Source organism: Hirundo rustica, chromosome 7 (genome assembly GCF_015227805.2).
Source record: "Hirundo rustica isolate bHirRus1 chromosome 7, bHirRus1.pri.v3, whole genome shotgun sequence".
NCBI classification, from domain to species: Eukaryota; Metazoa; Chordata; class Aves; order Passeriformes; family Hirundinidae; genus Hirundo; species Hirundo rustica.
In genome coordinates, this window is record NC_053456.1 from 3,651,119 (window position 1) to 3,663,866 (window position 12,748).

General features: G+C 39.3%; 1 protein-coding gene across 12 annotated transcripts in view; it reads left to right on the forward strand.

The window, feature by feature from the left end:
- Positions 1-12,748, forward strand: part of GTDC1 (glycosyltransferase like domain containing 1) — a 274,459-nt gene that overhangs the window by 160,492 nt on the left and 101,219 nt on the right. For 9 of the 12 annotated variants that reach the window (XM_040069039.2, XM_040069037.2, XM_040069036.2 and 6 more), the window contains 3 exons: positions 2,892-2,962; positions 3,740-3,831; positions 10,797-12,005. In XM_040069039.2, coding sequence (XP_039924973.1) covers positions 2,892-2,962; positions 3,740-3,831; positions 10,797-10,880 — 247 coding nt within the window. In that variant the 3' untranslated portion in view covers positions 10,881-12,005. Of the gene's footprint in view, positions 1-2,891; positions 2,963-3,739; positions 4,581-10,796; positions 12,006-12,748 lie in introns of those variants that run through there. The other 3 variants (XM_040069048.2, XM_040069049.2, XM_040069046.2) reach the window with 3 other exon arrangements.

Genomic DNA, 12,748 nt, shown 5'->3' on the forward strand with positions numbered 1-12,748 from the left:
ATTCCATGCGAGTTAAGTCATGATGGTAAAAGCCTTGGCAGGATTTTTTTTTTTTTTTTTCAATAGTTTATTCATGATGTTCATTATTATGAGCTGTAAAGACTATGAGAATTTCATTTTTTAAATGTCTTATGGAATGTATCACTTTCTTAGATCTTGTAGACATGCTGTGGAAACCATAACATAAAATATGAGTTACTTACAATAACTAATTTTAATCCCATCTGCTAAGTATGACAACATTAGCATTTCCACTTAATTAAAAACACCCTTAAAGCAGCAATGTTTTAATCACTCCATTTTATTTACTCTCCTCCGGTGTCACTTATAATTGTAACTTTTTATTTTTTAATAATGAGGGATTTTTTTTTCTCTGTGCATCACACAAAAAAGTGCTGTCGATAATTAGCAGTCTTCTGTTATTACTAGACTCAGGTGTCACAACTGTGTCTCATCCTCATTACAGTAAAAAATTTCACCTATCAGATTCATTATTGCTAGATAATGCGACTGAGAGCCTTAGCAGGCCCTCCAGAAAAGTAATTCAGCCAAGCAAAATTATCAGCTAATTATATTTAGAATCAAAAGCCCAACAACTATTTGCAGATAAATTGTATGAATTGAAGTGAATAGACCTGAATATTAAGATTCATAGATTTAGCAGATGATTTGTTAATTGGAATAAAAAGACCGTTTACTAGCCATTTTAACAATAGATCAATCGGAACTCTTATTTATTATTTAACTAGTAGTGCTTAAGGATTGAAATGAAGAGTAATTGTATTATTGTTATGATATGATACTTTTCTGGGAAAGGACAGAATTGCATGGAAAATAAAGGATTCCCTGTGCTACCCTCGCACCAAAGTCTGTGTCAGTGTGAGCTCTGCCCAGTTTGATTTGATCTTTAGGTCCTGAAAACTGGAAGGTGTAAGGTTGGTAGTAAAACTTACTACTTATAGTTGGGACTGGTCAGAAAAATGCACCTGAACTTTGGTGTAGAAGGGAAGCAAAGGAGTATGCAAATAAGATCATTTGCAAGTGAAAGAATTCCAAATTTTTAACTTCCATCCAGCAAACCACAGAGGCATTAAATACTGATTTTACTAATTCATGATCCTGGTAGAGGTTTTTCATAAGGGGAAATTTCATACTCAAACGATGACTCAGATCCCATCTTGGCCTGCAGTTTTGTTTTAGGGAGCTGTTCTTCTTTTTTTTTTTTTTTTTTTTTTTTTTTTTTTTTTTTTTTTTTTTTTTTTTATGCAGACGATATGATTAAAAAGCAAATATTTTAACATAACTTAGTGATCTGAGCTATTACTGAAATGTCCACAGTTTCACTCTTTTTTTTTTTTCTCCTAGATTAAAGAAAACTTTAAAAATCTATTTGCTTTGACATATGACACAATATTTAAGAACTGAAATCATCAATTAAATCACACATCAGAAACATTTCCCTTTGGTAAAAAATATAGTGCTAGACGATGTACACTTTGAAATTGTTGTTAATGTTTAAAATGCAATCTGAAGTGCATATGTTATTTAAAAAAAAAAACCATAAATTACAAATTTTAAAAGTTTATGAAAAAAAACAGCAGTCATTTCTTAGCAAAAGCATTTGCAGAGAAATGTGTCTTTGGGGTTTGTGGATATGCATAGTTTTCTAGCATGAAAGCCGTAAATGTTATTCTTTATTTTCTTTTTTTCATGTTTAAAATTGAGTAGATCTAAAGGAAACAGAGTCCTTTCAGGGTACCTGTAATAAAGTACCAAACCTGACATTCACATGGAGATAGCAAAAGCCTTTGTGTTGTCACTGAAAATAGAAAAGGTGAACGTTGACAAGATTTCAGATTTTTTTTTTTTTTTTTTTTTTTTTATTCTAGGGAATGAGGGAAACTGAAGTTAAAAATAAAGCCCTCGTATGGTCAACATGTTGGAGGAAATTCAAAGCCTCTCATAAAATAAACATATTTTAAGAAGTGTTTTGAATTTCACTGTGTAATTTCTGGCCAACAGAAATTACAGTTGTATCTCTGGAGGGACATTGTGTCAGATCAATGGTTATTATGTGAAAAAAATAAACTGAAACCTGGATGTCTTTAACCCATTCAGCCGTTAAAATGTGAACTCCAAATGGGACAGCTCGGCTACTGGAAAACTTTGCGCCGCTGCGGTGCAATTCTAAAATATTTGGGTTCAATGTTACGGGAGATATGCAAAATGTTACTTGGGAAAATAAGAGAAAAAAAGCAAGTACGAAGCTTCGCGCGCTTTGGCAAAGGAATTTCGTCAGCGGTTATTAGAAAATACAGCAGTTTATGTCACAAAAAATAAAGGAAATTATCCAAAGCACGTGAATAAGCTGAAATATCCCAGCCTGGAGCATGCTGTAAGTTGTTCCTGGGTTATATTTAGCTGTAACCTTTGGAGTCTGGAAGTCTGAGGGGAGTATCTGCTGTGCCAGGTGAGCGTGGTGCGTGTGTGTCCGCGAGCACGCCCTGGTGCAGCCAGCGTGCCCCTTGTTTTCCAGAAGCATTATTAAGCAAAGCCGTCCATACTTCACCATGTTGTTACATGTGTCTGTCTGCTGATTATAAAATGTGTTAAACAGTATTTAAAAAACAAAAAAATGCAGAGCTGCGCTTTGATTTATTCAGCGAACAAAACATATGCTCGCTGTTCTGTTCTATGTAATTCATATGATCAATAAAATTTTCTTTAAAAAGAGCAACTTTGGCATTTAGAAGGATTATGCTGCTGAAGAAAAAAAAAAAAAAAATGCTTCCCTCTTGCTGCATGCAGGCAACCTCAAGGCTCTTGCACAGAAATAAGTTTTTTGACTGACTAATGTCTATTTTTGTGTGTTTGTGATTTCTAATCCTCAGGATCGAGGCTGTGCATTGTGGCTGTTTCCCGCTGTGTCCCAAAGCCTTGGTGTACCCAGAGATCTTCCCAGGTAGCTGCTTTGTTGCCTGTTCCTTCTGCTGCAGTAACGTGATTCCTGCTAAAATCCAAAGTTTGGGAATAAACTTGAGTGAAAGCAATTGTTTATTTGGCAAGCCAGCATGTTAGTGTTAAGGCAAATTTTATGTGTTTTAATACATTAGACGAAGTTTATATTTGCCATCTGTTCTTTTAAGATATCACAAAAGCAAGTTTTGAAATAGCATTCTTCATTGTTAGCATACACATCCCGTAATGATAGATTTTTGTTAAAAGGTCACTGATGCTGCAATGGTTTGCAGATTTTTTTTTTTTTTTTTTTTTTTTTTTTTTTTTTTTTTTTTTTTTTTTTTTTTTGATACACAGAAGAGGGAAGGGGGAAAAAAAAAAAAAAAAAAAAAAAAAAAAAAAAAAGCCAGGCCTGAAAATCACGCCAAATTATTTAAACAATTTAATAGTTAATAGTATGCAACTGCAGTACAGGATACACACTAATGTAGTACCAGTTCTTTGAAAAATCTCATCACTAAATGTATCACATATGCATTGTGTTACATTAGAATAATGTATTTTAATCACCCAAAGGAGATGTCTAAACAGCACAACTACACAGTCTTATTTAGCATTAAACATCCTTGTGAGCTGAGGTAACCTTATAAAATCATGCTTAAATAATGTAAAACACGAGGCGGCACAGAGCAATATGCATTTTTAATTAGTAAAGTGACTAATATCGAGTGTGTGCTTTGAGGTTTTTGTTTCATTAAAAATGTATCTGTTTTTCCTGCAGCTGAATATCTGTATTCTACACCTGAACAGCTTTTTAAAAGGCTTCAGAATTTCTGCAAGAGACCAGATATTGTAAGGAAACATCTCTATAAGGTAGTTGTTTGGAATAGTTTTAGATGATATAATGCCATATTGAAGTACAAAGGGAAAAAAACCCACCCTTAAAAAAACAACATTTAATTAACATACTAATGTTTAAAGGAAACATGCTAGGGAGGGATATTAGTCGTTACACTAACAAGGATTAATTAAACTAGATGCCAGTTGTATTAACCTAGGTCTTATGAAATACGTGCACTTAATGCATGCTACATTTTTTTTTTAATTTACTGTTTTCTAAAATGACTGTCCTTTACATTTGGCCCCAAGAGGCTTATAAAAATGAACCTGGATTAATGCAACTCATTAGTTTAAAAGGAAAATAAAGAAAGATCCTACAATTATACTAATGAGGATAAGCCTACCTTCCTATCCTAATTTAATCTTCCAAAAATGCAGGTAACAGGTATCAGGTAAGATTTCTTTGGTTTCTGGAATGATTTGAGTGATTTTCATAATTACTATTATTTTAATTCTTTGCTCTATATGGTGTTTTGAGCATTAAAGTTTATTGGGAGCATAATTTGCTGGTATTTATCATGTCCTCTTCTTTTCAGTCATTTCTGTAGACAAACTCCAGGTTCAGTGGCAATCTCTCCATTCAGGTTTTGCCCAAGTGTTTGATGCTAGGCCAACTTTCATGGCTTTAAGTGGTGTATTTACACTGATGGGAGTCACACTTTTTTTTATAATTTGAATGTAGATGAAGCACTAAATTTTACATTATCCCAGTGAAGAGCCGTTACTACACGATGCTGCTTTCAGAAGAATAACTGCAGATTTTTGCATGCTGCTTCGTACATTCACAGCGGTTTTTGACTTTCACTGTCCTGGCTCTGCCGTGGGCAGGTTGGATACACATCACCCCTGCACAGCAGAGGTGTTCCAGCTCGTGAAAACCCCTGAATTCCGCTGAAAGTCCTTAAAGGCTTGGAGGTGCATGGAAATACTCCTCGTGTTAACCTGTGCGGTACAAATGCGGTTCTTGGAGCATTCCCTGGCTGTGGCTGTCCAGCCTCACTGTTCATGAGCAGGTCGAGTAATCTCCTCCTTAATTTGGAGTTGTGCTGCCAGCAGACCCAACCTCATGCCTCCACCTCCCTCCCTCCCTCTGGGGACCAAGAAGTGTTGGGTCTTGCTGTGTCTCATCTGCCCCTCTCCCCTTTTCCGCACACACCTAGCGGGAGCAGCGAGGGCTTAGCCTGCGCCTTGACTATTTTTTTTTGTGACCTAAAAATAGACATTTACATAATGATACATCAAAGATGGTGTTATTTCTGCAGGAAACAGTTAAACCTCAAGGAAAAAAAAAAAAAAAAAAAAAAAAAAAGGAGAGAACCAAAAATGCAATTTAACACCCAATTTCAAGCTCATTATCTTTCATTGTCTATTAACTTGGCAATGGTTCAGAAGGTAGCTCATAATAGTTTAAAATGCTGACTGAACACTTCCAGTGTTCAGCATTACTTCTTGAGTCAATAGTATCGTAGAGTTAGGCATGGGGGCTTCAAAGGGAAAACAGCCCTTAAATGTTTACCTTGGCATTTCCCAGTACTTCCAAGCTCAGCTAATGGTTGCATTCACATGGATCTTCTCCCACATGGATCCTGAACACAGAGCCAAGGCATGCAAAAAATACTGATATAAAATAGTGCAGGTCAAAAATGTGTGTGCAAGCCCCGTAGGCAAAATGCTGATTTGCTTGAAGGACTTTTCCTCTTTTTTTAAGAATTCCTTGGGATGATTAGTAGGCAGAAGCTGTTTATCCTGCCCCTCATGCATGGGATTTGCTGATCTTCTGAGTGTCAGTGCTGAACCTCTGCAACAGGTAGCTGTGGAGCTGAGTGGAGGATTGTTTTAAAATGAGGAAAGCAGGGCCTAATCCAGCACCTGTGAGCACCAGAGGAAATATCCCTGTTGTCTTTAATAGGCTTTGGATCAGCTCGGAGAATACTGTTAGAATTGTCCTTTTGTGCCTACACCCACGTAAACCTAGTCTTCCTTCACAGTGGACCATCCACAAAACCTCCTGGAAAATGCTGGCTTAGAGCTGTGCTGATAAGGTCATTGCAGCTGGAGTGATGCTGCTTTGTAAGGAGGCTGAACGGAGTGAAATCCTGAAGGCTGGGCAGCACTTGCGCCGTATTTTCACTTTTTTTCAGATCACTGTAATATTATCTCTGCTTTAGTGGACTAAAAAAGGGATTCCCAGCACAAGGGTCAATATTAATCAGCTCCTTATCTTTCATATTTATCAAGTATCTGTGAAATTTTGGAAGTAGAAATGCTTTAAAAGCAAATAGTGCTTTTCTCTGCTAGTTGGGGATTCTGCTCCACAAGTTGGGAGGTAATCACCTTGGCTTATCCTTTTACATATTGTTGGGATTTTCTTACTCAGGATATCTATAATAATTACACAGTGGCTAATTAAACAGGCAGTTTATTCCTTCAGATATCCTCAATGCTTGTGCTGACAAAATTAGTGGCAGGAAGGAGATAAATGGCAGCAGGGCAGTGAGTGTAGGGACTGGACATAGGGAACATCCCTGTGAAAATGAACAGACCAAGGCATTAAACTGCAGTAGCTTAATTCCACGGAGCAGATTCATGCTGGCAGACTTCTGAAAAAATGTCTATAATGTAAGCACCTATGGAAACCTTTCCAGATGATGTATTGCTCACCCTGAGAATTCACACAGCACTCAGGGTTGGCTCATCTGCATTTCAGCCTTGCCTTCTGCCAGTTATTAGCAGAAGATGGAGATGAGAGGGAAGCAAATCTCATTTGTTATCAATTATTTGTTCTGTTCCAGTTTCATGGAGTCAAACTCTAGTTATGGGTAGTTTTGGTTGCCAAAGTAAGCACCGGAATGAAGCAAGTAACGACAACAGGGCATTGGTCAGGGCACACCACAGGACCTGTTAGTGCCCTATCTAGTAGATTTAAAGTTAAAATAAAATAAATAAAATAAAATAGGGCAAAGCATTTGTTTCTGCATTATTTTCTTAAAGTTTACCTTTCCGTTTCCTCACTTGAGTTTCTTAATTTAAAACAGCATGTATAAAGAGTATACAGTGGAAAGGGACAAGAAGAGTTGCCAAAAGCCAGGCATGGAAGGAGCTGACAACTTTAAATAATCTCTCCCAGCCCTCCCAGCTGAATGAGTGCTGGTTGACATGCTGTCAGCTTCAGTTCCTACAGAAAAATCCTACTCTCACTCATGCTTGTTTAACGGAGAAAAGAATTTGGCCCACTTTCTGACATTCATCTTCTCATTTCCATCACACTACAGAAGCTCACCTGCCTATGAAAAGACACATGGCATGATTTTTTTTTTCTTTTCTGACACCACTGTAGAAGGAAGTCTGCTGATTTCAAAGGGATTAAACTGCTGTAAAATCAAATTAAGATCCCAGTTAGACCATAGACATCTGAATTGTTTCCAGTCTCAGGATTTGGCTGTATAGGGCAGTTCTAACAAAACTTTATTTTTTTTCCTTTTTTTTTTTTTTTAATTTCCTTTTCTTTTTTCTCTGATATGAAATAAAGCCGTATCTTGGGTATTTCAGTGAAACACGTAGAAGGGAAAACTGCTCCTGGTCCAGCTTTCATATTTAACCAAAGCTAGGGAAGCAGCAGGAGGCATTCTCAGTGTAAGATACAGGGCATTGGGCACGTGAGGATGCAGTGGAGCCTGATGCCAGATGTCCCATCAGCCATTCAGACCTGTTGTTCACAGTTCCTGTACAGGCCATGTGAGAGCCAGCAATGGTGCCTCTGCCTTTATCCTTACCCAATCCCCAGCAAAACTCCATGGGAAATTCATTTTTCCTGGTCTAGTGGAAGGTGTCCCTGCCCATGGCAGGGGCTTGGAATGAGGTGGTCTTTTAGGTCCGTTCCAACCCAAACCATTCCATGATTCTACAATATGTTTATGGTGGTGCCTAAATAATTTCCTTAATTAGCTCAGTTAATTAATCACCTTTCCTTTATCACCTTCAGTTGCGTTGAGTGTCTTCTTGTTCTGGAGTTGGTCGCCTGGAAGCAGGAGCTCCCCATCCATCTTTACTGTACCATCCATTATTTTATAAACATTTGTCAAACATTTACAGTATCCCAGACTTTTCAGTCTCTCCTTGTGAATGTTATTCCATGTTTATATTCTAATCTCTCATCATTCAAGCCGTTCTGATGCCTGAGAGCTGTTTTTGTGCTGGTGTGATCATTGCTTCAGAGAATTCTGGGCCGTGCCATCAGTTTATGTGATGTGTAGTGCTCTGATAGTTCCCAACCTGTTCCTTATGGAGCCAATCCTAGTGTTTACTTTTTAATGGTGAATGTATATTGAGCAGATGTTTGCTTACAGTGTTCTCCAGATCTTTTGTCCCGGGCTGATAAAGTTAATTCAGAGCTTTATAGGGTATGCAAATAGTGCAAGTATTTCCATCCATCCTGCTGGCTTTCTGTTCATTAGCAGAGAATGTTAACTGAGTTGAAAAAGAGGGAATTGTATTGAATTTCTGCTTTTACCTGGCTAGCATTAAGTGCAGGTCAGAAGGAGGTTAGAAACACAGATGAGAAACTTGTATTTGCCTCTTGAGCTGCTCAGTTTCCAGTGAACGTGGTTTAAAATGGTTTCAGAGGTGGTTTAGATCTGCTTCTGAGTCTGTGTGGGAAAGTCACAGGAACTCTGGAGGGCAGAGCTCTGTGTCCATCCTCTCCCATCTCTGTTCCAGTGCTTAGGCTTGTGTTCCTGAGGAAAATATGTAAAACATAAAGATTTTTTTGATGTTAAAGGAAATTTCCATTACTTATTTGGAGCACAGAATCACAGACTAGTTAAGGAGGGTGCCTCTGGAGGTCACCAGCCCAGCCTCTGCTCAGAGCAAGGGCCAGTTTCAAAGTACTGACTTCAAACTTGGATTAAGATGCTCAGGATCACATCAAGGTTAGACTGGAGTCTTGACACTTTCCATTCCTTGTGTATGGCTGATACAGAGAAACCCCTCTCTAGTTTGGGGGTTTGCACAGGTGGGAAGGTGTGCTGGGCTGTGGGACACAATTTAAGCATTTTGGGTGAACCTTAGGTCTTCAAGTAACTGTGGTAGAGGGAGGTCAGCCTGGCTAACACGGATCCTCACCATGGAAGAAATGATCTGGCAGGAAGGGAGTTGGAGTTGCCTGATTTTGGGATCCAGCCATAGATAAATGGATATATGTGCAGATCTAGATGTGTGTAAATGGCCTGCACCTGAACTTCTTTCTTGGCTCTCTGAGGTAAATATCCAGGAGACTCCAGCTCTCTGAAAATCACAGAATCATAGAAATATTTAGGCTGGGAAAGACCCCTAAGATCATTGAGTCCAACCATTAATCCAACATTTCCGTGATCACCATGTCCCCAAATGTTGGTCTGTAGCTCACAGCAGTTGGCTGCGTTTTCAGGGTAGGACTAAAGCAGTTATGGGGACAACTTTCAGCATAAACACCCGGACTTGGAACTTTTCATTCTGACAGTATTAGATAGCTTCCAGGGGAGTTTTAGAAAGCAAATGAAAACTGGCAGATGAGCCACAGCCACTTCAAAACAGTAGATGGAGAAATGGGTCAAAGGAAATAGGAAGGGAAGAAAAGTTGCAAAAAGCATGAAAACTTTTTTTTTTTTTTTTTTTTTTTTTTTCCCCAGTACAAATTACCTTGAGGGGAAAGGGCATTAAACTGTTTTCCCACTGTTACAGTCAGTGTGTTCTGAGCCATCCTCTGCAAGATACTGCTTAGATTTTTCATCCAACATTTATTGCTTTTTGTTTAAAGACAGCAAAAATTAGGTGAGTTTTAAAAGGTCAGTGTAAGAAGCTGCAGAACACACCGGTTTGGTCAGGGAAATACTGTTACTCTGCTGAGGTGTATTAAATAACACTGCCCTGGGCCTCACAGTGAACCCAACTCATGTAAAACTGTGGTCTCTTTTGATGGTGGTTTCCAAAGGTGCTTGGAGTTTGAAAATTGAAAATTTGGAAAATACTCCAAAAATAATTGCTACAAACTGTTTTCCACCTTGATTCTTCCCCCGTGCTTGCAGAGTGAAGAGCTGGATCACAGAGTAATCTGACGCAATACAAATTGGCTCTGTAATCATAAATCATTCCAGTCTTGCCTTCCAAATCTCACGTTTTGTGTGGAAAATTAGTCTCAAAATCTTAATTTTGTTAAGGTGATTTTTTTAAAAAGTGTATAAAATCTACGCTAAATCAATATTGTGTGCTTGAACTCCAGCTGTCCTGAAAGAGCCAGTCTGAATGGATGAACACTCCTTATTAAATTCTAAAGGTTAACTCTGAAGTCTAATGATGGCAGAGTAGATATTAAGTGCTTCAGTTCTGATCTTAGGACACTAGAAACAAGTTGATTATTTTATGAAAAATACTGTTCTGCTACTGACATTATGCTGTTTGTTCTTTATGGGAAGATACTGCTTTATGTGAAAACTTTGCTTCTTTTGATCTCCACATATTTAGGAGCTGTTGGTGGAGTGATAGTGATGGAATTTCGTTTCTTGAAAAAAATGAATGTCCAGATCTTTGCAGAGTTATCACTCCTCAAAAAAAAAAAAAAAATTATTCGCAAGTAAAGTCCGGAGTGATGATGGTCAAGCAGAACTAGGCCCTGCTCGTGGCTGTGCCATTTCTGAGGGTGAGACGAGCACATTGGTCCCTGAGGGTGTTCAGCCCTCGAAACATCCACTGAGACCACGGTAAAGCAGAGGGAACAAATAACCTGGGCCTGATGACCAGCTTACCTGTCCTAAAAAACCCCACTGAATTCACCCCGTTTTTAAATAACACCGCAGAAGTGTTCTTTGACCAACTGGCTCCCACCCCTCCTGAAATCCTTCCCGCATTTTGTGTCCCAGGCTCTAACACGGCTCCCCGTGCTTCTCTCTTGTGCTTCCTCGCAGGGCGAGACGGCCGGGTTTTCTTGGGCAGCGCTCGGCAGTAAATTCAGGTCTCTGCTCGCAGCAGAACCGAGGGAAGATTTGTGACAGATGGGGCTAAGTCACAAACTTGCAGCCTCAGGCAGAATTGTGGAAGTTTCCAGAGTGTGCCCATATTTACCTGATCAGAGAGAAAAGAAAATCTGCAGAGGAAGCCGAGCCTGGCTGCTTGTCATAGCTGACACAGAGCCATCTGCCACAAACCTGTGGCGGCTTCAGATCTCCAATCCCTGCCACCACCCCAGCTCAAATTAAATACAGATTCTTAGAGACGTTATGATGGTTACACATGTCCTCGGCATCACATGCAGGAGACTGTTCAAAAAAAATATGTGGCCTGTTGTGTAACCGCACTCATGTATCCCATATGTGGTGCCACATTGAATTTCCGGTTGAATCTGTTTTTATCCTTTGTACTGGATGACATGGTGCCTGAATTCTTTCTTTTCGCCGACACGATGGCAGCCAAGCTGCAGCTTCAAACGCTCACACTTGGCTGAGTTTCTACCTAGGTTGCCAGGTTATCATTGGAGCCTTATTGTGTCCTCAAAGGGCCACAGGGCCTGAAAGGAGGATCCGAATGCTGCCGGACTAATTGGGCAGCCATCTCCGGGTTGTTGGGAGGCAAAGGGCTGCTTGAGCACTTCCCTCTCTCTCTCTCTCTTTCTTTTTCCTTTTTTTTTTTTTTTTTTTTTTTTTTCCTTTTTTTTCTTTTTTTTATGGCAAGTTAATGACTCTCTGGCAAAGGGGTTTTTTAAGTGAAGGTATTAATAAGGGGTCTGGCAGGTAATCCCATGATTCACGGAGTTACATTTGCATTTAATTAATCTTAAAGAAAGCTGAAGGATAAACAGCTGTAATTCAAACTAGCATGGGAAATATGCTACATGGTGCCATCTATCCGATAAAATGAAAGCCGAGACACTTGTTTTATTTCTCTCAAGGATGGAGAACAAACAGATAACAATCAAAATACTTCCAATAAAAACCAGTAGTTTAAATGTAATGGCAGTTCATCAAGAATCTTTGCATCCAGTTGCAAATACAATCTTTTAAAGATAAATCACTTATGATTCCAGCAGTCAAGCCGCCGCAATATTTGTTGATGTAAAATGTTTTGAAGATGTAGATTGTACAATAAATTTTTAATAAAGTGCCCACTGCAATTTTTAATTAGCATATCTCATTCATGTATAAGTGTGTACATCTATCTGTATGTTTATCACCATGCATATCCTTGTGTCAGAGTCAATGAATGCAATTGTGTCTTTATCTGATGAAGTAGAATTTGGTTTGCAAGCGATAATAAAACCTTGAGGCAATTCCAAGAGTTTCAACTCTGCTCTGGGAAGAAGCAGGAAGAGGACTCTGGGTAAGGTGTGAAGCCTGGTAAGTCTTGTCTTTGCAGACAGGTGTGGTCTCAGCTTCCCTTCGATCAGGCAGGGCAGCTCCTCTCCCTGAAAAGGGTGAAAGGTACAGGCTGGTCCCTCTCCCCACGAGTGTCTTTGTGACTTTTGACACCATCAAGAAGCTAAAATGTCAATTTTCAGCATGAGAGAGAGCATTTTTAACTTCTTGTTACAACTACCCCATGAAGCAATCAAAAACAGCCCAGGGAGAGCCAGTGGACAGTGGTTGTTCTCCTAGCACTGCAGAGTTGTAATTTTGCAGTTACCGTCTCTCTGCGTGTGGGTTCCTCCTCCTTTCTGCTCAGCCAAAGCCCAGCTTGGCTTTAGGCACTGCTTGTGGTGGGGTTGGCGTGGTCTTCCCATGAGCGTAGGTCTGGTGGCCATCCTTGGAAGACTCAAGGAACAGGACTGCCTTGCACTCCTACCAGAGTGTATCAGGGATGTTCACCAATGTCACTGCGCCTTGCACCTGCAAACTGGAATAGTTTTTGGCTTTACTGCTGGGGA